A 26,402-nucleotide genomic window follows, 5' to 3' on the forward strand; every position below is an offset into this window, starting at 1 on the left:
GATGACGTTCACCGTTTCATCAGGGTCTCGGTCTTTAAACTGAATTTCCACACGAATCTGGCCGGATTTTATAGGGTGGAAATGTCCCTCGTCGCTGCCTTGGTCTGGAGTGAAATGGAAAGCCCACAAAGCGTAGCCTCCTGCATAATCCTCGTACGTAATACCGTGACTGGTATTGGTTCCTAACTGTCCGGTGGCTTCGTACAGGGACAAGTACGATCTCAAGTAATTCTTCTTGGTAAAGTCAGGTTCGAAAGGTCGGGTACACAAGGTCTTGCCATCGCGACTGACTTCGATTTTGGACACGCCAAAGTGTTGAAAGTAGAAAGGATTTTTTTCAGCAGCTCCGTTGAAGGCTGTATTCTCGACGATACCAACGATCAAACGTTTGGGTAACTGTCCTTGGAACAGATGATCTTCGATCATGGATCGCTGTCCCTTGGGAATGGTGAAGGTTTTCACTTCCACGCGTCGTATGGGATACTTGGCAGTTGTTCTGCTCAACGTCTGACTGATGTCGTTTCCCACTTTAGGTAACACTTCCACACGGCGTACGTAGAGTCTGGCTTCTAGGATTTTGGTTTTGTAACCGTCACTATCAGCCATCAAATGGAAAGTGGCACTGCTACGATTCAGTCTCAGGCGGACATCCACCCCGTTCAGCAAATACTTTTCTTGCAACCACATGTCCAAATGCAAACGATCCATCAGTTCTAAACTTGTGTCGGCTCCCGTGATTCTCTTTCTTCGTTCTACAAATCCCTCATTGTTGTCTTTCTTTTCATCAGTTTCCAATATTTCAAACTTGGTAGGTTCGTCAGCTTCCCATACCACACAGGCATTGAGATGAGTGTTCTTGGCATCTATTCCGTACGTCAAGAGATTTTCCAGGTAGGCACGATAAGGGTAAGCATCCATGCTGCTACTGACCAGTTTGTTATTCTGCGTTCTGGGTTCTGCGTTCGAGAATGCTTTCGATGTTGTACACGTCGTCTTCTTTTTTGGTGACACGTTGTAACTCGGGCAAATAAAACGTTCCTTTGAGCACTTCTCTGTTCATGTCTTCCAATTTATAGACGGCAGGATGACGGCCATGCACTCGTCCAGTGACGCGAAACAGTTCGGTCGTCCAGTTAGGTAAGTAACCTTTGTCAAAAGTGCGTTTGGTTTTGCCAATGCGCACCCAATCTCCTACGGCCAACTCTCCACTTTTCTTGGGGACAGCCCTCGTCGGGGACGTACCAAACAGACGCTCAAACACCAGCACTTCGTTGTCGGGAGTCACGTCTTGCGGGGCACGTCCGATGCTTCGATGGTAAGATTGGTTGTATGCTTGCACCAGGTGCGGTAAGATGTCGATGTACTTCAGAGTGTGGTGATGCGTAAAATATTTCCACATGCGTTCTTTCAAAGTGCGTTGAAAACGTTCCACGATGCTGGCTTTGGTTTCGGGATTCTCGGTGGTAAAAAAATGAATGTCACGTTTCTTTAATTCTTTTTGGAAAGCTTGGTTCAGAAATTCGGTACCTTTGTCCGTTTGCCATCGAAGAGGGTGACAACCGCTTTGTTTCAACACCCGTTGCAGGGCTCGCACTAACTCGCTGCTCGATTTGGAAGTCAAGGGTACGACCCAAGCAAATTTGGAAAAGACGTCGATGACACAAAACAAATATTTGTAGCCACGATTGTAGCTGGCCAAATGAGAGACATCGGCTAAATCGGCTTGCCATTGATGATCAATGCCTTCCACTCGGGTGCGACTTCTGGCAAACTTGCGTCGAATGGGTTTGTGTAAAGTGTAGGTAGCTTGTTCTTGTAACCATCGTTGCACTTGAGGTAAACGGAGACTTTTCAGTTGCGTTTTGGCAGCACGATACAATTTTTGAACTCCTGCGTAACCTGCAGGATGGGAGGGATCGTAGTAAATGCTGGCTAAGACTTTTTCCATTTTTTGTGCTGGTTGGTGTGTTAATAAGGCACCCACTCTTGGAGGAGGCTACTCTTTTTCTCTTGGGGTATTTTCTTGGATTGCAATGCTTTGCGTGTGCGACCGGCAATAGGTGTTGAAGAGGAGGAGGATGTCTGAGCGGGGGATATCGGTTCTTGTTTCACTTCTGTCTTCACTTCTGTCTTCACTTTCTTTTTCTCTTGTGATGAAGAAGGGGTGGCCATCATCTTTTTAATCCATCCAATTCTGGAGGTAGGTGGTGTTGTTAACTTGCGTACTTTTTCTGGTGGAGTTTGAAACCCTTCTTCTTCTTCTTCTCCTTTTTCTGTCTTGGTCACTGGTACTGGTACTGGTGATGGTGCTGGACTTTTCATCAAGGTCTTAAAATCTTTCAGAGTGGGTAGAGCTGTTTCATCTAAAGCTTTCTGGTGAAAGAGTTGCAGTCGTTGCAAGAGTTGACCGTACTTTTGCGATTTTTCTGTTTCGGACAAATCTTGGCGATCCATCAAGGACTGCAGTTCGTGTTGTAACTGGGACATCTCGCTCAAATGGGGATTGGGAGGTAAATGCGGGGTGTGTTGTTCTTGCCACCGATGGTATTCCATCCATCGTTTGTAAGGCACTAAAGCTAGTTTTCGTCCTTCCATGGGGTTGTCAGGGGTCGATTCTGAGATCTTGGAACTTCCGAGGCCTTTTTATCTTGCTCCCACCAGTCCTCCCAACATGGTTCCCAAGATTCCTTTCAGTATGGGGCCTAACAAGAGAGGTAAAATACCTCCACATTGCACTAACAACTTCTTTTTTTGACGAATGGGAATTTTCTTTTGAACCATTTGGCGAAGAACGTGACGATGTTTGCCTAAGCATTGTTTCTGGTGTTTGGACAAAGGGATCGTGCCTTTCAAAACGTTCAAACAACATTCGCACACGGTATCGATGACCTCTTTGGAGGCCGTTTGAATGAGTTTTTTTCGTAGGGGTGGAGAAACTTTGGACAGGACAGATAACATGTCCCCATGTTTGGGTAAACGTGGTGGCAGTCCTTTCCTTTTCTTTCCTTGGGGTTTTCTGGAGGGTGACATCTTTGAGTCTTCAGGAGCACCAAAAAACACTGATACCCGACTTGGTCACAGGCCTTTTTTATACTGGAGCGCGTCGCCACTGATTGTCTTGACGTCGTATTAGTTTGAGGACAGGCATGACACGTTGTGCAGGGGTACGTAACGGACTAAATCGAGCCAGTTCTTGCTTGGACAAATCCAGTAAACCTTGTAACATGCCCGATCTTTCTTGAACTTTGATTTTGGGAGAAGGTACTTTGTGAGCAGCAGCCACTGCCACTAAATTGGAAGGTCCTGCCACTGGGGAAGTTCTTTTGGGGGTCATTAACGGAGAAGTTCTTGGTGTGATCAACGTCTCCAAGTACTCTTCAGTTCCTGGTGTCATCAACGCAGAAGTGGATAAACGTGAGGATGCCGGAGACGCAGTCACTGCCGTGGCAGATCGTGGTTTGCGAGTGTAAGGTTGCGTCCTGGCCGAAGTGCCTCTCTTGCGACTAGTTTTCTTCTGTGGACTTTTTTTTTCTGGGGACTTTTTCTCTGTTTCTTTTTCTGGGGGCTTCTTTTCTTTTTCCGGGGTGGTGGTGTCTGGTCAGAGGAGGGTCCTGCCACTGGAGAAGTTCTCCTTGGGGACCTGGTCTTTTTCTTCTTGGGGCTTCGTTGGACTTTTGTCTTGGGTATAACTTTGGGGGCATTAGGATCCCATCTTAACAGTGAGCGAATGATGACCCCTCCTAGAGTACCGCTCCCTCCAGGTTTCAAAATGATTTGTTTTTTGGTTTGAGTGTCGATGCGGGGATCGGCCAGTTGGACCAAAGCGACTTTGTTTCGATCGAAAAAGCATTTGGTTTGATGAGGAATCTGAATGATTCCTTGGAGTAATTGATGTGCCGTCACCGTGAACCATCGTAAGACTTCTTTGAGACTAGCTTCTAAGACACGAGTTCGTGTTTGTGGATCTTTTTCTTGACTGATGCCATACAAGGCACGAATCAATTTGACGGGAAGATGCGACTGAAGGGACGTCATGTTCGCAATGAGAGTGAGACAGACGAAAAAGGGTCTGAGGTTTTTATAGATTTTTTTTATGTGGAGTGAAATGAAGTCGAGGACGGAGACGTGTACAGGACAGGCCCTCCGTCTTGGCACCAGTGGTGAAACAAGTGGGTACGAAATCGCAAATCCTCGGGAGTCGTAGGTTTCAAATCGACGAGTAAATAGGCGTGTGGAGTTTGAGTGGTATCGTCGTACGCCTGAGTCAGCCAAGGCGTTCCTAACTGTTTGGCTAAGACTTGCACTTGCGATTTATCTCGAGGGCTTTTAAACAAGACCACGTAATGCGCATTGAGACTGATGGTGCGATGGGCTTTACTTTGTTGAAACAAATTTTGGGTGATGTAAACGACACTGGCATTACGGTGATGCCCTTTGCGCGTGAACCACAGTTTAATTTCTTCTTCGTCTTCTCCTAACATGTCATCGAAAATGACCAAATGGGTTTGACGGGAGTCAGAGACGATGCCGTCGTCTTCTTTAGGAATGCCTTCCACAAACACGATGGAATCGCCTTGACTTTCTCGCAAGAGGTTGTACGCCGATTGCCACTCTTTGTAACACCACACGATCCGTTGAGGGGGTCGATCGATCAAATGATGTTTATGTTCGGTCAAACGTTTGACGAATTCGGTTTTGCCTGAACCGCTAGGTCCAGCAATGAGCATGTTAAAGGGATGGCGAAGATACAAAGCCTCCCAACTGGCACGATCTAAGTGTTCGTCGATGACTTTGACAGTAGAGGAAGAGGGAGCAGAGACAACAGAGGTAGCCATGGTGTGAGAAATGTCACTTGTGACACGAAAAACAAACAAGACAAGAGTTTATATACTTTTTCGGAACACGTTTATTGAATGTTTTTTTTTCAAACATGAATACGAAAGACAAAAATACATAAAAGCCAAAGGCTTAAGTACAAGAATAAAAGGCACATGATAACCATGAACGTGGAATAAACACAAGTGTCTGTACAACATGTTTTGGGTAATGTTCTAACCAGTTCTATAGTAGGGGGTAATGTCACACAAGTGTCCTCCCGAAAGGGTCTTTCAGGCCTGTCCATGACAGTCCTGTCCTGGGTGACGGGTTCTTCTGGCACCGTCACTAACACAGGTTGAAAAGTAACTTTTTTCCTTGAATAACTCTCGTGCATACTGGGCCACCTCTTGTGTCCAAGCCTCAAAACCCTGGTCTCGGTGATGTCCAACATTTGACTCCTAACCAATCTGGTTTCTTCTTCGTCAACGACATGGTAAGTTACTTCAATGAACAATGAACTATCGATCTTGCCTAGGGTTCCTTTTCATATACAGACCAATACCAACGTGACCGTACGGCAACGTAAAGTGATTGGGAAGTCTCGCTCGCTTCTGGTACATGATTTGATAGACTTTTTCTAGGGGCTGACTGACGATGTGGTGAGTGGGTAAACATACAATCTTGTTCGGTTGATAAGTGGTCACTTTAAAGTTTCCATCCTCTCCCGATTGCAAGGCTTCTTTCAATACCCCAAAGTTGACCACTCGACTGGTACGATGATTCAGAGTCAGTCCTTTCACTTTGCACGTCGTGTGCACTTCTCCTTGTTTGTCCCGGTATTCGTAGCCGTAATTTTTGGGACCACCACTGACGAAACTTAGAATCTTGTCGTCGGGATGCTCGTCTGTCCAGGCTCCTAAACGGTCTCCTTCGATGTCAGGGTGCTGTTGACTCGGGTGATGGATGTAAATGCAACTGTCCGTGTCAAAGTAGAGGACGCGTTCTTCTAACAGTTCTAAAGCTTCGTACAATTTTAAGCGAGCATGAGCTGTCACGTAAGCCGCAATGATGACATTTCCAAAAGGGTCGTCTTGTACAAAGTCCAGATCTTCTTCGTAATTGACCAAGATCAAATCCTCTCGAACGACGTCCACGTGTTTCATGTATTTGGTTTTGTCGTGAATCATCTGGAAGTAGCGGGAAGGTTCTGTCAAATATTCCGTCTTGGGTAAACACGGTCGTTGTGCCATTTTACCCCACAAGCAATTTAACATCACTTTGGCAAACGATCGCCTGCCTTCGTTTTTCTCTATGTGGTCTAAAGAGATGCCTTCTTGTTCATAGTATTTCTCTTTGAATTGTATTTGGTCTTCGGGAGTGTGACACCAGGACAGATAGCCGCTGGCTTCTTGCTTCAGTTTCAAAAAGGCATCCACGTAGTCGGCGAAAATGCCTTTCTGCGTGGGGTCACCCTTGTGGTATTGTTGTGTCTTGGGAAAGTGGCAAATTTCGTACACTTCTAACAGTTGGTATCCCTTGTCCAGAGCTTTGAATAATTCCACGCTGACCCAGGTTCCCGTCAAGGCACGTTCTTCCTGGCTGTGATGGCAAGGTTGGTCCTGGTTGCACGTTTCGGCACAAGTACGGCACAAGGGAAACATCAGTTTGCCTTGACAATGGTGAGGTAAGACGGGATGGTATAGGTTCGTGGGAGGCAAAACTTTACACTTGATCAAGCCTTCGTATTGTCGAATGTTTTTCAGGTCGATGTGTTCCGTCAGCAATTGTGGGTGTCCTACAGGAAAACAACAATATTTGCACATGTAGGGATACAGCGAACACACATCCAAGTATTTGATTTCTTCTCCTTTCTCTTCGTCGGCTTGGTACAGCAAACAGGTGGCATTGGTCCTTCCTCCGTACAAACTATCCCTCGGGTTCAACGGGTCCATGAACTGGTAACTTTCCACGAGGCGTTTAAACTCGGGATCGGTTTTCATACGGTGATCGTACTCGTGTTCCCACATTTCCACCACTTGGTATCCTTGCTGTTCTAACTTTAGGCGCCGCTGACAAGTGTCCTGGTACAAGTCTTCCATGGTTCGTTGTAAAAACTGATTTTTAGTGCTACGGTCAGGGTAACAGACGGGACATCCGTGAAATAAGCAACCGTTAAACTCGTACACGATCAGCCATCGACCGAATACGTTCCGATGGTCTTTTCGCCCCCTCCGTTGCGGGCATGCTGAATCCACTTGTCTTCCTTGTCGCACAAGTAATGTAACCAACGTAGGGCTTTGACCGAGTATTGACGTTTGACAAAGTGGGTCGTTTGAGGACTGATGACAGCTACGGTGTTTTCAGGCATGAATCGTTGTCGATACACTAAGGAACACGCTTTGGCAATGGTGCAAGCTTCTTTCAAAGGATCGACCCCTCCGTGTTCCATGAACAGTTCTTGAAATTTTCCACAGCAACGCCGTAAAATGTCCACGTCGGAACGACAATACTTTAGCATTTCTTCCTGAAAGTCGAAAGGGTCCGAGGCGTGAGCTTGGTACCAAGCGTAGAAAGCGTCTCGTTGTTCGGTACGCATGTTGTCGGGGTCGTAATAGTGAGCCTCAGGTAAATGGGGTAGAACGGCATGTTGATTGGCTTCCGTATTGAAAAAGTGAGGAAAGTACCCTTTAGCCATTTCTGTCATTCCAAACGTTTTAGGCATTCGACTCAAAGGCATGGCCAAGTAACTCATCGAATCTTTAAACTGCACTTGTCCCACTTGCATGAAAATGATTTTGGCTCCGTTCAAAGTCACTTTAGGACGCTCGGTGCCTTGTTCCATATAGTATCTCAAAAGAAACTGTCCATCGTATCCGGAGAAATTGTGAGCCATCACTGTGGCATGATGATGACAATCTCCGTAACGTTTGATGTCCTCTTGGCTCCACGTCTTGTCGATGGGGTCTAAAACCCATTGGGCAAAATCGGCTAACGTGTTCGGTCCCCGAAAGATTTTTTCACGCCCTCCAGGAATCTTGCTGCAGTGAGGGCAATGACTGAAGATAGGTTCTTGAATGCACTTCTCGCACGCTCGATGAGCCACGCAGAAATTAGGAATGTGAATGCCGGTCTCTTGCATGCATTCGAAATCGAAAAAGATGAAATTGGCTTTCTTCTTGTGACCGTCCTCTTTCTCTGGTGGGGGTTGGTATTTTTGCACGTAGCATTGGTGTTCCAAGTCCACGATGTGGTGACAAATGTGACATTTTTTCTTTCCTCGACATACGTGTGCCTTGGCATTATTGGTAAGTATGCCTTGTCCACAGGTAGGGCACAGTCTCAGGAGTTGACAAGCACATTTCTTCTATGAACCTTGTGTTTTCAAATGTTGTTGGTAACAGGTAGGGCTGACAAACGTGCGCAGACAAATCGAACAAGGCACTGGTTCTTCGCTCAGACAGGGTGGAGAGGCCAAACATCCTGAGCATTTCCATCCACAATGTTTGTGTTGCTCTCGATTATTATAACCATAGTCACATTTCTCACAATAATAAGCATATCCCAGGAATCCAGTGATACTGGTAATGGTATCGAAATGGTCATCGTGATGATAAACATGAATGTATTTTCCGTCCTTAAAATGTTGGCCTCGAAACAACAGAGGTCCACGCATTTCTTGAGGGTGCACTTTCAAGGTGTAGCGTGGAGCTAGGGCATCTTGCAATTTTTGCATCTCAGGAATGCCAGAGGGTGTGTCTTTGGACAGGCCAGCTTGTTGCAACAGGAGTTCTGCTTCGTTTCGTTGTTTGGTTCGGTTCGATTTTCGAATGTTCTCCCAGGTTCTTTTCCATTCTACCGTGTCGTTCTTGTTGGCATAGGTTCGTCCCACCACGATGGCATGGGCTAAGCACATCTGGTCTTGAGGGTTGTTAATTCGGACGAGACTCTTTTTGGTGTTGCGAAGGTCGTTCACTAGTAGGACCTTTTTGCGTCCTGTCCCTTGAGGAAGAGACACGTGAGCCATTTTCAGTGTGGCTTTACCATCGGTGATGTCAAACTGGTCATTAGATTGTTGTACGTGTTGAATCTTGTCCATGACTTTGGAAGGGGTTAGTTCTGCGGGTCTGCTAAACTCGATCCAAACAGGGGATTTCAAACCGTCGTGATCTATGGATAGTGTCAAGCGATCGTCTTCTTTGGGTTGACATTGTCGCTTGAGTGCGGTGAGCAAAGAATCCCACATCTCGGTGATAAACCCTTCTGCTTTCTCCAAGGGTACGTTGGCCTTGAAATCTTTAAACTTCACCGTGTAGGTGTAAGCCGTGGTTCAAAATTTTCTAGAGGAGCGCTTTTCCGTCTCTCGAATGGAATAGTACTTTTCAGGGTTGACTAAGGGTGGTGAACTTGGTTTAAAGGGTTCGGATTCTGGTTCACTCATGTCCTCTTCAAAATCACTGGCATGAATTTGTGCCAAGATTTCAGCCCTGGTACGAGGCGATAGATCACGTTTCTGCCTCTTACTTTCTTCTTCTTCTTTCTTCTCGAATGAATAGGATCGTTTCATCTTGAGTGCAAAACGTCAAATGACTCAAGTTCAAACACCATAGACTAATTTGTAGTCATGGCAAACCAGCGTATATAAAAAGGGTGTGTCTTGTCCTTTCACTATTCATTTCACTCTCAAACCGAGGAGAACGATGGAAGAGACTACCCAGATGGAACGTTTCGTCAGAGCTTTGCGAGGGGTCATTAGAAAATTCTCTTCAGACCAGCCGACGGACTACTCTCCTTCCTTTCGAGATAAGAGTCAGGATACTTGCTATATCTGTCAGAAGAAAGGGCATTGGTCTTCAGAGTGTCCAGACCGTCAAAAAAGAAAAAAAACAGGGGCTAAAAAAGACAAAAGTCAAGATACCTGTTATTATTGTAAAGAAAAAGGACATTGGTCTCCAGATTGCCCAAAAAAGAAACAAGAGGAGTCAGAAGAAAAGAAGGATTCTTCAGAAGAAGAGAGGGATTCTTCGGAAGAAGAGAGGGATTCTTCGAAAGAAGAGAGGGATTCGTCAGAGGAAGAAGAGGAAGAAAGAAGACAATTCTATTTAAAAGAAGCAAAGAAACAGGAGAAGAAAAGAAGAAGGGAAGAAAATGAGGAAAAAACGGTGAAGAAATTCAAAAAACAGAGAGACTAAACAAGGAGAAAGAAGAAGTCAATGAACTTTTAATTAAAGTGTTCTGTGGTGAATTGTGAATTGGATTGTAAAAAATGGATAAAAGAATACATGAATGATATAAGGTAAGTGTCTTTGAGTTTTGATTTTAAAATAAGAAGCTACACTCACGCACTCATACACAGACACGTACTATAAGGGTAAAATGGGTGGGGTTTATTTGTGAGTTATTGGCAAATTGAAATTGTATTTCGTTTCGAGAAATGTGGGTGGCCCTGAAAAGGGCCTTTTTATTTTGGTGTAGGGGTGAGTTTAACCAATCAACTTTAACTGCCTTAAGCCTTTGCCATGGCCAAGGCCTACTTCTGATGATTGGGTTGAAATCACTAAGGGTGGTACGACAGGCTTAGTCACAGGGTTGGCGTGTTTAGCTCGGGAAGGTCGTATTCTCTTCGGTCGTGATAAAGAAGTCTGATACATTTGTTTCAGACTTCTTAACTCCGCTAAAATGTCCAACAGTACCGTAGCCGTTTGATTTTCACCCTCTTGTTTCTTTGCTGCTACTTCTTCTTGCTGTTGTTGCTGTTGTTTTTTTCTTACCTCTTCTTGTTGCTGTTGCTGTTGCTGTAGGAGAAAAGCTTGTTCTGCTTCCTTTTGTCGTTGCATAAATTTCTCCAATTCTTCTTTCTGTCTCTGTCTAAAATTCTCCACTTGCGGTAATGAAGAAGGTAACGAAGGTTCCAGAACAAATTCTTGTGAGGTTAGAAAATCCACAAAATCCCAATTCACCTCTTCTGAAAGTAAGTCCGGGTTCCCTTGGGCAGTCTCCCCTGCTGGTGCACCCCAATGGATCGTTTTCTGAGTTTCCGTCATGTTGAATCACTGTCGCATAGATTGACTGCACACAAGCGCTAGCGAATCTATATAGACCAACTGACGTCACAGACTACTCTCTTCGGATTGGATGCGGGCTGACTGAATTTTGTAACGCGTGTTTGGATTGGTGAATGAACTCAATCCGTTTCAATCCTGCCTCTACCTATAAATAAGCGCAGTTCAGTGCATTGATTCACTTGTTCTCGTCGCTTAAAGATGTGGACCGATGTACAATCTTCTACGCTTGTGTCTTCCATGATGTTCCGGACGGACATACCCATGTATGTCCGATCCAAGTGGACTGTTGTCCACAGGACAAACACCAGTCTGTGGATACGTAGGATCTACGTAGAAAGACAAGGATGCCTCAAAAGAGTCCTGATTTACGGTCCTACAGTGAAACGCAGCCTAAGGACAAGAAGATCAATGCGGTGCCCTTTATGTTAATGAATACATTAACATAAACCCAAAGGCCCTTTTCAGGGCCAGCCATATTTCTCGAAAAGAGATAGCCTTTCCATTGCCTACCCCCCCTTTTTTTTTTTTAAAATTTAAATTTAAATTTAAATTTAAAAAAAATTTAAAAAAAATCCCAAAAGCCCAAACTCTATTCCCCATGTTAATTTCCCTTGTCCCTAGACAGACCCAAACTCTATGTTAAATTCCCATTGTCCCTAAAGTGACCCATGATTTCTCTCCATGTTAAATTTCCATTGTCCCTAATCTGACCCAGGGGTCTTTTTAATGCTAAGTCCCATTGTCCCTAATGTGCCCCACTTTACTACTATTATGATACACTTATCATACCTGTATATGAAATCTTAATACTAACACTTATACTTGCAATACTACTACTAATAAAAACACCTGCATTGATAATTTGATTATGTTCAGTTGGACTTGTATCTAAATGATCACCAGCTGTATGAAAAGACATATTTTAATATATAGATATTGGATGGAATACTAGTTACCACAATTGAATAGTCATATGATAAATGATATATTATTTTAAACAATTTATATTTGCAGTGAAACATACTTTTACATTATTTTCACTTAAATTTCATTTATAGAACAGTATACTCTGCATTCATTAAATTACTGAAATGGTTAATAATACAACAACAAATACTGCAACTTCCAGAATCACAAAAATCAAAAGATATAAACAAAAACTTCCCTACATGTATCAACAGTTGTCACTTAATAGACAGAACTATGAAGATTTAGAATAGGATGTTAACAAATTAGGTATTCAAGTTAAAAAGAAAAAAATACCAAGTAAGCTCACTACCAAAATATCAAACAATAACAGTGAATTTTAGTACATTCCCAGGAAACAGAATATATGATTTTTCTTAACTTGATCTGATACATCTTAAATCTATAGAAAATGATTCATATTGTATGACTAAAATATTATGTAAACAAAAATTCCATCACTTTTTTCAGATGCAACATGCATACCCCAACCCATCCTTCTTGATCATAAAGTATACCAGCATTCCACTATAAGATGGGGAGCTGTAGTGGCTCATTGGTTAGCTTTCTGGACCTGTGAAATAAGGTAGGTTCAAATTCTACCATCAGACCAACCTGGGTTAGCTACCATGGTGTGTCCTTGGGCAAGGCACTATACTTAAAGTGCCTTGGCACTAAATATCTTACTTGTGTTGGTTTACCATAAAAGGCCAAACCAAACACAAAAAAACAACAACTTTAAAATATGAGTTTTGTCAATACTAAGTAAATGAAAATCATACTGAAGAAATGTTTTTGTTAATACAGTTTAATGGATCTAAAAAATCTCTTTCTTCTGCAGGAGTTTAAAATGTTAAATTAAAAAGGTCATGGTACACATTGCTTTGTTCGTACACATCAGGCTCCGTAACCCATATCCAACTAAAAATTTTAGTAGAGTCTGAATAAAACATATTTTAATCTGGATGATAATATTCTTTCTCCATTCATATATTACACCACCAAGATTGATCCAAATAAGATTACATTTTACTATAACACTGAGGATGAGTATGCCTCTTAACAACTGACAAATGTGGAGAGAATGGAGTTAAACAGAACTTTGATTTCTTTTCAACCATAGCACAAGATGATCATTTATTATGAAAAAACCTGAATAAAGTTGGAGTTCATAACCATGACAGTCTTGATACAATATAAATTCAATATATTATTGTTGTCTTGAGGTATAGTTCTGTATATTACAATCTCACACAAGATCAGGGTATATTTTAGTACCATACAGTTAATTCGGGATTGTATTAATACCTATTCTGGTGAATGAACATTAAATAAGATTTACTATTTTGGAACCAGTTGCAATAAAGTTTACTAAACAAGAGAAAATATGACTTTACTATAATATCTAAAATGTAAAATCTGCAAACAGAATACTTGCTTGACTTTACACTTCAACTATATCATAATATTTATTTGAAATGAATTTATACAAATGGCATTAAATTGGGTTTCAGGCTGGTAATGACAATGGTAATAGTGAATAGGGACGGTCTAGGGACTAGGGAACTTCCATGTTAAAAAGGGTATATCCACTCTGGGGACTATGTAATTTAACATGGGAGAAAAAAAAATATCCATTCTAGGGACAAGGGGAATTTAACATGGGAGAAAGAAAAAAAACTATTCACTCTAGGGACAAGGGAAATTGAACATGGGGAATAAATCGTGGGACTGTCTTGGGACTAGGGGAAATGGAACAGGGTCGGGACCCTATTTTAATAAGGTCCCGACCTGATGGGTCTATGAAAATGGAACAGGCGAAAATTGAAACAGGGAGGGGTCTCTATTTTTTTATTATTTTTTTAAACAAAAAAATAAAAAAAGGGGTAGGCATTTGAAAGTCAAGATCTTTTCGAGAGATAGGAATGGCCCTGAAAAGGGCCTTTGGTTTTATGTTAATATACCCTTAACATAAAGGGCATCTGTGACATCTTCTTCTTGACCTTAGGCTGCGTCTGACTGCAGGACCATAGATTAAGACTCTTTTGAGGCATCCTTGATGCTCCACATAAGATTCTTCGCATCCACAGGCTGGTGTCTGTCCTGTGGATAACTGTCCAGTTGGATCGGACATACATTGATATGTCCGTCCGGAACATCATCGAAGACACAAGCGTTGAAGATTGTACGTCAGTCCACATGTTGGGGTGCTGAGTAACAGGTGAAGGAATGCAGTGAACTGTACTTATTTATAGGGGGAGGAAGGATTGAAACGGATTGAGTTTGTTGACCAATCCAAACACGCGTTACAAAATTCAGTCAGCCCACGTCCAATCCGAAGAGAGCAGTCTGTGACGTCACATAGTCTATATAGATTCGCTAGCGCCTGTGCGCAGTCAATCTAAGCGACAGTTTTTCAACATGACGGAAACTCAGAAAACGATCAGTTTGGGTGCACTGATGGTGGAGACTACCCAAGAGAACCCAGACTTACTTTCAGAAGAGGTGAATTGGGATTTTGTGGATTTTTTTACCTTGCAAGAATTTGTTCCTGAACCTTCGTCACCTTCTCCTTCATTACCGCACATGGAAAATTTTAGACAGAGACAGAAAGAAGAATTGGAGAAATTTATACAACAGCAAAAGGAAGCGGAACAAGCTTTTCTCCTACAGCAACAGCAGCAAGAAGAAGAGGTAAGAAAAAAACAACAACAAGAAGAAGCAGCAGCAAAGAAACAAGGGTGTCAAAATCAAACGGTCACGGTACTGTTAGACATTTTAGCGGAGTTAAGAAGTCTGAAACAATGTATCAGACTTCTTTATTACGGCCGAAGAGAATACGACCTTCCCAAGCTAAACACTCCAACCCTGTCACTACGCCTACTGCACCACCCTTAGTGATTTCAACGAAATCATCATCAACAGTACGCAGTCCAGAAGTAGGCCTTGGCCATGGCAAAGGCTTAAGACAGTTAAAGTTGATTGTTTAAACTCACCCCTTACACCAAAAAAGGCCCTTTTCAGGGCCATCCACGTCTCTCGAAAAGAGATAGACTTTCAATTGCCAATAGCTAAAAAAAACCATTTTACCCAATAGTACCTGTCTGTGTATGAGTGTACGTGAGTGTAGGTTCTTATTTTAAAATCAAAACCCAAAGACACTTACCTTTTATAATTAATTTATTCTTTTATAAATATTTACAATTCACAATTCACAACAGAGCACTTTAAAAAGTTCATAGACTTATTCTGTCTCATTGTTCACTCTCTGTTTTTTTAATTTCTTCACCGTCATAGTCTTTTCCTCCTCTTCCTCCTCACTTTCTTCCCTTCTTTTCTTCTCCTGTTTCTTTTTCTTCACCTGTCTGTTTTCTTCCTCTTCTTCTTCCTCTTCCTCTGAAGAATCCTTCTCTTCTTCTGACTCCTCTTGTTTCTTTTTTGGGCAGTCTGGTGACCAATGTCCTTTTTCTTGACAATAATAACAGGTATCTTGACTTTTGTCTCTTCTAACCCCTTTTTTTTCTTTTTTGACGGTCTGGACACTCTGAAGACCAATGCCCTTTCTTCTGACAGATATAGCAAGTATCTTGACTTTTATCTTGAAAGGAAGGAGAGTAGTCCCTCGGCTGGTCTGAAGAGAATTTTCTAATGACCCCTCGCAAAGCTCTGATGAAACGTTCGATCTTGGTAGTCTCTTCCATCGTTGTGCTCAGTTTGAGAGTGAAATGAATAGTGAAAGGACAAGACACATACCCTTTATATACGCTGGTCTGCTATGACTATAAATTAGTCCATGGTGTTTAAACTTTAGTCATTTGACTTTTTGCTATCGAGATGAAATGATCCAATTCATTTGAGAAGAAAGAAGAAGAAAGTAAGAGGCAGAAACATGATCTGTCGCCTCGTACCAGGACTGAAGTCTTGGCACAAATTCATGCCAGTGATTTTGAAGAGGACATGAGTGAACCAGAATCCAAACCCTCTAAACAAAGTTTACCACCCTTAGTCAACCCTGAAAAGTACTATGACATTCGAGAGATGGAAAAGCGTCCCTCTAGAAAATTTAGAACTACGGCTTACAAATACACAGTGAAGTTTAAAGATTTCAAGTCTCAAGTACTGTTAGAGAAAGCAGAAGGGTTCATCACCGACATGTGGGATTCTTTGCTCACCACAATCAAGCGACAATGTCAACCCAAAGAAGATGATCGCTTGAAACTTTCCATACAACATGACGGCTTGAAATCCCCTGTTTGGATCGAGTTTAGCAGCCCTGCAGAATTGACCACTTCCAAAGTCATGGACAAGATTCAACACGTGCAACAATCTAATGACCAGTTTGACATCACCGATGGAAAAGCCACACTGGACATGACCCACGTCTCTCCTCCTCAAGGGACCGGACAATGCAGAAAGACCTTATTGGTCAACAACCTTCGCATTACCAAAACAAGTCTTGTCCAAATTAACAATTTTCAAGACCACATGTGTTTAGCCCGAGCCATCGTCATGGGATGAACTTATGCCGACAAGAACGACACGATAGAATGGAAAAGAGCCTGGGAGAACATTCGAAAATCGAACCGAGCCAAACAACGAAATGAAGCAGAACTTCTGTTACAGCAAGCATGCCTGTCCAAAGACACATCCTGTGGCAATCCTGAGATGCAAAAATTGCAAGATGCCCTAGCTCCACGATACACCTTGAAAGTGCACCCTCAAGAAGTGCGCGGGTCTCTGTTGTTTCGAGGGAAAGACTTTAAGGATGGATTCACCTCTATCATCACGATGACCATTTCGATACCATTACCACTATCACTGGATTCCTGGGATACAAATATTACTGTGAGAAATGTGACTTATGATGGTTATAATAATCGAGAGCAACACAAACATTGTGGATCGAAATGCTCAGGATGTTTGGCCTCTCAACCCTGTCTGAGCGAAGGGCAAGAACCAGTGCATTGTCCTGCTTGTCTGCGCACATTTGTCAGCCCTGCCTGTTACCAACAACATCTGAAGATGCAAGGTTCACAGAAGAAATGTGCTTGTCAACTCCTGAGATTGTGCCCAATGTGTGGACAAGGTCTATGTATCAACAGTACCAAGGCACACGTATGTTCAGGAAAGAAAAAATGTCACATTTGTCACTGCATCGTGGACTTGGAACACCAATGCTACATGCAAAAATACCAATCCCAACCAGAGAAAGAGGATGGTCACAAGAAGAAGAAAGGCAATTTCATCTTTTTCGATTTCGAATGCATGCAAGAGACCGGTATTCACATTCCTAATTTCTGCGTGGCTCATCGAGCGTGCGAGAAGTGATTCAAGAACCTATCTTGAGTTATTGCCCTCACTGCAGTAAGATTCCTGGAGGGCGTGAAAAAATCTTTCAAGGACCGAACACACTAGCCGATTTCACACAATGGGTCTTAGACCCCATCGACAAGACGTGGAGCCAAGAGGACATCGAACATTATTATGGAGAATGTCATCACCATGCCACGGTGATGGCTCACAATTTCTCCAGATACGATGGACAGTTTCTTTTGAGATGTTATACGGAACGTGGCATTGAGCATCCTAAAATCACTTTGAACGGAGCCAAAATCATTTTCATGCAAGTGGGACAAGTGCAGTTTAAAGATTCGATGAGCTACTTAGCCATGCCTTTGAGTCGAATGCCTAAAATGTTTGGAATGACAGAAATGGCTAAAGGGTACTTTCCACACTTTTTCAATACAGAAGCCAATCAACACGCCGTTCTACCCCATTTGCCTCAGGCTCACTATTACGACCGTGACAACATGCGTACCGAACGAGAAACTTTCTACGCTTGGTACCAGGCTCACGCCTCCGACCCTTTCGACTTTCAGGAAGAAATGCTAAAGTATCGTCGTTCCGACGTGGACATTTTACGGCGATGCTGTGGAAAATTTTGAGAACTGTTCATGGAACACGGAGGGGTTGATCATTTAAAAGAGGCTTGCACCATTGCCAAAGCGTGTTCCTTAGTCTACCGACAACGATTCATGCTTGAAAACACTGTGGCTGTCATCAGTCCTCAAACGACCAACTATGTCAAACGTCAATACTCGGTCAAAGCCCCATGCTGGTTGCATTACTTGTGCGACAAAGAAGACAAATGGATTCAGCATGCCCGCAACGGACAGGGCGAAAAGATCATCGGAATGCATTCGGTCGATGGCTGGGACTTAGAAAACCCCAAGATCATGTACGAGTTTAACGGTTGCTTATTTCACGGATGTCCCGTCTGTTACCCTGACCGCGGCACTAAAAATCAGTTCTTACAACAAACCATGGAAGACTTGTACCAGGCCATTTGTCAGCGACGCCTAAAGTTAGAACAGGAAGGATACCAAGTGGTGGAAATGTGGGAACACAAATACAATCACCGTTTGAACACCGATCCCGAGTTTAAACGCCTCATGGAAAGTTACCAGTTCATGGACCCCCAGAACCCAAGTGATAGTTTGTACGGAGGAAGGACCAATGCCACCTGTTTGCTGTACCAAGCTGACGAAGAGAAAGGAGAAGAAATCAAATACTTGGAGGTGTGTTCACTGTATCCCTACGTGTGCAAATATTGTTGCTTTCCTGCAGGGCACCCACAATTGTTCACCGAACACATCGACCTAAAAAACATTCGACAATACGAAGGCTTGATCAAGTGCAAAGTTTTGCCTCCCACGAACCTATACCATCCCGTCTTACCTCGCCATTGCCAAGGCAAACTTATGTTTCCTTTGTGCCGTACTTGTGCTGAAACGTGCAACCAAGATCAACCTTGTCATCACACCCAGGAAGAACGGGCCTTGACGGGGACATGGGTCAGCGTAGAATTGTTCAAAGCTCTGAACATGGGATACCAACTGTTAGAAGTGTACGAAATTTGCCACTTTCCCAAGACACAATAATTCCACAAGGGTGACCCCACGCAGAAAGGCATTTTCGCAGACTACGTGGATGCCTTTTTGAAACTGAGCAAGAAGCCAGTGGCTATCTGTCCTGGTGTCACACTCCTGAAGACCAAAAGACATTCAGAGAGAAATTCTGGGCACAAGAAGGCATTACTTAAGATCACATTGAGAAAAACGAAGGCAGGCGATCGTTTGCCAAAGTGATGTTAAATTGCTTGTGGGGTAAAATGGCACAATGACCGTGTTTACCCAAGATGGAGTATTTGACTGAACCTTCCCGCTACTTTCAGATGATTCACGACAAAGCCAAATTCATGAAACACGTGGACGTCGTTCGTGAGGATTTGATCTTGGTGAATTACGAAGAAGATCTGAACTTTGTAGAAGATGACCCCTTTGGAAATGTCATCATTGCAGCTTACATGACAGCTCATGCTCGCTTAAAATTGTACGAAGCTTTAGAACTGTTAGGGGAACGTGTCTTGTACTTTGACATGGACAGTTGCATTTATATCGATCACCCGAGTCAACAGCACCCTGACATCGAAGGAGACCGTTTAGGAGCCTGGACAGACGAGCACCCCGATGACAAGATTCTAAGTTTCGTCAGTGGCGGTCCCAAAAATTACGGCTACGAATACTGGGACAAACAAGGAGAAGTGCACACGAAGTGTAAAGTGAAAGGACTTACTCTGAATTATTGTACCAGTCGAGTGGTCAACTTTGGCGTTTTGAAAGAAGCCTTGCAGTCTAGAGAAAGTGACCACCTATCAACCCAACAAGATTGTACGTTTACCCACACACCACATTGTCAGTCGACCCTTGGAAAAAGTCTATCAAATCGTGTAGCAGAAGCGAGTGCGGCTTCCCACCCACTTTACTTTGCCGTATGGACATGTCGGTATAAAACATTGGTTGTAAGAGGATAGCCACCCACCAGAAGGATGACTTCGCCACAGCAAGAATCGAGTGAGAAATCCAGTGAGAACTCCAAGTTCAAACCCTACCATTTTCCAGTCTTCTTACCTGACTATTGTGATTGTGCCCGTCGATTGGACACGTTTCAAAAATGGCCTACGGATAGGGAAGGATTACCTTCTTCGTATGTTTTAGCTAGAACAGGATTTGTCTACTTCGGACCTGAGTCAGGATTGGGATACGAAGTACAGTGTTTCGTTTGCGGACTGAAGTTACGAATGGATCTATGTATCTACAAAGATTCAGCTATTCTGGAACATACTTGATGGTCTCCGCACTGCCCTTACCTTTCAATGGCCTTTCCACCCATTAAACTACGGTACAATTATGACGGTACCTTAGAGACGGTACCTTCCAAAACTAGACGTAAACACATTGCATCCTATTTCATTGTTGTTTCTTTTCCACATAATAGCTTATTTTTTATAAAATGTTAAACTTTACTAATCTTTTTTCAAGATCACTTTAGTTTGCAAAAATATATCTTGTCATTTATTGGCATTCTACATTGAATTTTGTAAACTAGCTATAAACCTGACCTAATTACTCAACTTAACTGCTGACAGAAACAGTCTACAGTAAATGTATTTCATTTCTATAGCTCGATGGATAAACATTACATCTTTTAAAGCTGTGCACAGAATAGGCCGACATATCACGAGTCAGGAAAACATGGGGGTGGTATCCCCTGTGTCCAAAATTAATATCATTTTGAATAGAATATTCTAGTGACAATTGCCTCTTTTCAAATGGTAAGCATTGCTTTTTTTTATTTTCGTCAATCTGTCAAATTCGGTATGCATTATGCTTTAATATTTGAGATGGAAACCTTAGGTGCATAGAAATGTCAGACAGCATTGTACATCATGGATGGTGTCCAACATACTTTTATGATCATAAAACAAAATCCCATTTTTTAGTTATGGCCACTGATTTAAAAAATTTTCATCCAAGCTAAATATAATAATAATAATAATGAGGACTTTGTATAGCGCCTAATCTTTAGAAGCTCTAAGCGCTTTGCAACATTAGACAACATAAAAACATACACAATGATATGATTACAAAAACAAACACCATGAAATTAGAAAACATAAAAAACATGCTGAGAATATTTAAGGTAGTTAACATTATTAAGTCATTAAGTTTGTTTTTGTAGTCAGAATAAGTAGTTTTGAGAGCACTCTTGAATGGGATCACTGCGTCTTTGTGTCTAAGTTCAGTGGGCAATTCATTCCATGTTGCTGGGCCCTGGTATGCAAAAGAATGCTGTCCATGTGACTTTGTTTTCATAGTGAGAATAATGAGTATATGATTGTCGGAAGAGGAGTGTAAGTATCTTGCTTGTGTGTACACATAGGTGAGGTCGGATAGGTATGTTGGACTAGAGTCTGTCAGTGAAACGTAGCACAGAGAACTAATGTTGTGTTTGATTCTGGATCGAATGGATAGCCAGTGTTGGGTACAGAGCAGCGGGGAGGTGTGCTCTGATTGTGGTACTCTAAGTATGATCCAAGCAGCTATGTTTTGAACTTTTTGAAGTCTCTGCAGTAGATATTAAGATGAACCAGACAGAATTGAGTTACCATAGTACAGTCTTGAAAGTAGTAATGAACACACAAGTGTTTTAGTGGCATCAACTGAAAGATATCTGAGAATGGAGCTGATGCGTCTCAGCTCAAGATATGCAGCCTTGCATATGTTCATGACATGTTGGTGCAATGTGAGAGTACTGTCCAGAGTAACACCTAGGTTTTGTACTGATTGTGTGAATTTAATGTTGGTGTTGCTGATATTTATTGTGTGAGGTAAAGGATGTGAATGAGAAAGTCTTTGTGTTGTAATCAGAATGGCCTCAGTTTTATCATCATTCATCTGCAGCTTGTTACAAGTCATCCATGATTTCACATCAGAAATGCACATCTCTACACCTTGGATGGTAGCATCAACTTCAGTTGGGTGGCTAGATTTGTATATTTGGGTGTCATCAGTGTACAATTGGTGAGACACTGGATGATGATCTATGACACTTGAGAGCAGCTGAGTGTATAGAGTGTAGAGAACAGGTCCAAGAACAGACCCCTGTGCAACACCACAACATAGATCAACTGGGCTGGAGTGTAATCTATTTGCAGACACAATTTGTGTCCTGTGGCAAGGGCGATATGCAGATTGTACATTGCTAAAAAGACTGTTTGAATTCAGACAAGATGCAAGCTGGGATTGAACAACCTTTTGTAAGATTTTTTTATATGAATTGGAGATTAGAAACCGGGCAGTAGTTCTTTAAATCCTTATGGTGTAGTGTTAGTTTCTTCAGCAGAGGTTTTACAATGGGAGTTTTGAAAAATGATGGAAATTATGCTGATGAGAGAGAGGTATTAATAACATCAGTTAGTGAAGGCAATACTGGATCTAAGCACTCAAGCAGCAGTAATGTTGGAATTGGATCAAGTTCACATGACTTTGGTGCACTCTAGGATGATTATTTAAAGATGAAAATCTCAAGTGGAAACCTTTCTGGTCAGCCATCTCATCCAAAACCTCCTGAAATGGAGAGTATTTTGCAGACTCCAAGATTTCCTCTTATCCTGCTGGTATGTTCTATTTAGTTTATCTGGTCTCTTTTTATTTTTTATCAATTGCTTTTATACCATGCCACAATTGGAAATTCTTTATCAAAAGTATGTATAAATTTCATCATTTTTCTGTCTGTTTAATAAGATGTGTTTAAGAGTACTTACTTACTCATGATGCTGTATATATGAAATTAGATGTTTTGTTAAAAAAGAATGCATTTTGTGATATATTGTATCACTGCTTTATATACAGTGGTCATTGCAACCAGTATGCATTTTGTTTACATGCCAAAAAATCCAGTCTGATTTCTTTGTTTCTTTTTTACTGCAATTAAGGAGTAGTGATAATCTTTATACTCTTAGCTGCATCCAGAAGGACAACACCATCACCATCCCCATCCACTCTGGAGTGGAGAATATAAAGATTTCTCTCTGCCAGTTCCTCTGCAAGTAGTAAGTATTGAGGATGGAAAAAAATGTACATTATAGAATAATGAAACAAATACTACAGGTGTTGACTTTTATATAATCTCTTATTTCATTTACAGCTCTCTAAATACGAGTAGGTCAATTATACACTGTATTTATGAATTTAATTCTCATCTAAGGTAGTAGAACTGTTTTATGTTTGACAAAATGTTGGGTAATTTGTGGCCATACACTAAAAACACATTTTGTAGCATTTAAAAATGCTTATGTTCAATGCACGTAAAACTCATTGGTTTGTTGTCACTTCAGTTGATAATAGTCTTGTCATCTTGTAGACATTTTGAATGTTAGTGTTCAATGCTAAGGTCATATACATTGATTCAACATCAAAATTTGTTTGCAAAATGGAAGATTATGACATGAAAGCACAAGCTCTTGTAGCTTAGATACTGTTATTTCAGAACATTGTGAGATGTTAATTAATTAAATTATAGGTCATAAAACATACTGTTCAAGACTTATTTGTGCAAATAAACAATGAATTGTTTTTCATTGATGTGTCGACTGTTCATCATTCCATTGGTTTTTTTATTTTTCTTTCTGATGTATACCATTGTCTTGTGTAAGTCAGACGCCTAAACCATCTACATTGAATGCAGACTTTACAGACACCAGCAGTGAAACAACATATCCAGGGAATAAAAAAATAAAGGATTATAGGGAAAAGTTTTCATATAAACTGTACAAAAACCATGTATTTCATTTCATAAATATATTTCATTGTTAAACCCATGTTCACAGATCTTTTTAAGGAGTTTATAATAATGATCTTGATCTTTCAAAGCTAATTTCATCACAAATCTGTTACAGATTTCCAGTTCAATGTACTTATGAAACTGGACACAAATATTGAGAATTTGTTGGAGCAGCTGGCCCTCCAAGTTCATACACAAGGCCCAGACACAGAATATAGAGAAGAAATTCTTGCAATGCCATGTGATTCAGTGGAGGAACTAGAGGGCCTTTGCCAGAGGTTGGAGGAGAATCCCAAACACTCCAAGAAGATGGTAAATTGGGGCTTTATTTTCTATTTAAAAAAACTGTTATAACCTTTATTTGCTGTTGTGAACCTCAATATGTATTATGCAAGTTCTGCAGTGCCTGTATAATTATTTTTGGGGGTGGGGTGAACATGTAGTGGTCGGCTGTTTTGTCTTACGGATGTAGGCCAAAACATGTTTAGAGATGAACATGTAACAGGTATTTTACTACATAAACACTATTACATATTATGTGGCTACTTTAATTCAATCCTTGAGTGAATGTCATTTATGAAGTTAATAGATTCACGGTGGTTAATTTGGTTTATAATTGCTATTAGTACATTGTGTTGCATAGTTAATGTTATCAAATTTTTTTCAAGTTAGAGAAATTAAATTTGCTTGCAAAACCATGGCAAAAAATAACTATATACAAGCATATTTTGTCACATCGATCATGAAATACTACTACTAATAATAATATCAAAATCAAAAAATAGTAATATTATTATTGTTATTATTTTCAGATATGCTACTTGAGCTCCCTTGGCAGGTTTACAATTGGGGATAGTGTCTGCAGGATGATGAAAAAGCTTAAAACAAAAAGACTGGCCAGATTTAGTCCAAAGGGACATAAAGGGAAAAAAGCATTTCAAGAGCTTGTGATATGTCAGGTTTTGATAAGTAAGTATGGCTTGATTTAAATTGTGTTTTTCATGTGACTTGCCAGAGATTTTTAAATGAATTGATAAAGTAACTTGAGACACATTTCAAAGTACATGTTTTAAAAATATTCCATTGATTATTGCTGGCATTTAGAAAAATGCAATGCATCCTTTGTTGTGAAACTTATTTTAAAACATTGTATTACTCTTGCAGAAGCCTGCTTGAAAACTAATGGCAAAGCAAAGGCAAATGGAATGGAAGAGACCATATCAGAGACCCTCAAATATGCACCCAACCAACGCAGAATGATAAAAAACAAGGTAATCCAAATGACTCTTATTTCATCAATATTGGATTCAGTTTCGTCTTTTAAAGCATAGTATTTGCAAAGCGGATGCATTTCTAAACTGATAACAAAATCAGCTTATCCTATTGCCCAGGACTATCAGAGCTAGAGTCCAGCTAACTACAATATGCATATATCTTGTCTGATCGGACGAGTGCCTCCATTTGGAAGTTTTATTCACATGAAATATTTGGATGAAATAAATTCATCTTTGTGCAAATTGATTGCACCATCCACTTGCCAGAAATGACAAGTAAGTGCAAAGTTATCTTGTATCATGGCTTAACGATAGTAAGGGAAGCACAAGTGCAGTGAAGAAAATTTCATACATTTTTATAATGCTGATTAACATGACTTCTGCATATGTAACTAGTGCTGAGATGATATGACTTTATTTAAGCATTACAATTTTGTTTTAATTTGCAGGTGCCTGAGCAGAAGAAGTAATAGATAAACTTTACAGTGGAGTTGGAGACTGATTCTGATTCATAATCTTAATTAAATCTAGAAAATAAACATTAAAGTCATATTAAAATATCTGTTGTATTGTTTCCTTCTTTCATTTTTCTCTTAAAAACAAATGTCTGAACCTTTAGTCTGTAAATTCAGTGGATTCCTTATCAGCCCATCTACTTTTACTTTACACCATGCTACTTTAAAAAAAAAATGAATTATCCCCATTGGGGTAGGTCCCCCCAACCCCCCACCCTACTTTGTCAACTTACCTGCCACATTTAAATCTAATGGAAGGCCCTGCTGTAAAGCCTGTTAGTAAAACTACCCAACAAGAGGATTTCATACATTTGCAACTCCTAGATGGATGGTAATGTTTTCATTTTTGTAATGTAGATTTGGACATTCTTGCCACCAGTATGGAATATGTGTTTCAGAAACACAAGCAGCTTTCATCAGATTTGCATATAGGTTTTATATGTTGTGAGTATGTTGTAGGAAGTTTTTTTAAATAACATCATATGAGATGATGCCAGTGGAAATGGCAGAAAAGTGTCTGTATTGTTCACCAACTACACCTTGTTCTTACAAAATGTGGCTGTTACACATTCCCATGATGATGTCACTGACAGCCATCAGTGAGGAATGCCCCAACAAGCATAATACAAATTGCTTCCATTGTAATTGTTACAATTCCATTCTGACCACTCCGGTGTCCTAGTGGTTAGAGCGTCCGCCTCAGAAGCGGGAGGTCATGGGTTCAAACCCCAGCCAAGTCATACCAAAGACTTACAAAAATGGTATTAACAGCTACCTCGCTAGACGCTCAGCATTAAGAGGTTAGTGTTAGGACTGATTGGCCTGGTGTCAGGATAATGTGACTGGGTGCAACATCATACTACATGTTTGCAGCATGATGCCCCAGTGCTATACATCACTATAAACTGCCACACTGCAGACATCGTAGCAATATGACTGAAAAATTATTCAAGCTACGTTAAAAATCCAATCACACACACACAATTCCATTCTACGATCCAGAACCAACACTAATTCCGTACTACAGTTCTTGCATTTCAATCCAATTTTGCTTTTGAAATGTAGTGCCACTCAATTCATAA

At 41.2% G+C, this 26,402-nt stretch overlaps 1 protein-coding gene across 1 annotated transcript in view; it reads left to right on the plus strand.

The window, feature by feature from the left end:
* LOC149770819 (uncharacterized) overlaps positions 1-25,363 on the plus strand; it is a 33,139-nt gene extending 7,776 nt beyond the window's left edge. Inside the window, exons 3-8 of the mRNA XM_089949073.1 lie at positions 12,318-12,432; positions 22,684-22,800; positions 23,647-23,843; positions 24,344-24,500; positions 24,696-24,802; positions 25,255-25,363. Coding sequence (XP_089805199.1) covers positions 23,667-23,843; positions 24,344-24,500; positions 24,696-24,802; positions 25,255-25,275 — 462 coding nt within the window. The 5' untranslated portion in view covers positions 12,318-12,432; positions 22,684-22,800; positions 23,647-23,666 and the 3' untranslated portion in view covers positions 25,276-25,363. The remainder of the gene's footprint in view (positions 1-12,317; positions 12,433-22,683; positions 22,801-23,646; positions 23,844-24,343; positions 24,501-24,695; positions 24,803-25,254) is intronic.
* The last annotated feature ends 1,039 nt before the right edge of the window (positions 25,364-26,402 follow it).

This window comes from Sinohyriopsis cumingii, unplaced genomic scaffold (assembly GCF_028554795.1).
Source record: "Sinohyriopsis cumingii isolate HCF-2022 unplaced genomic scaffold, ASM2855479v2 utg002277l, whole genome shotgun sequence".
Lineage (NCBI taxonomy): Eukaryota > Metazoa > Mollusca > Bivalvia > Unionida > Unionidae > Sinohyriopsis > Sinohyriopsis cumingii.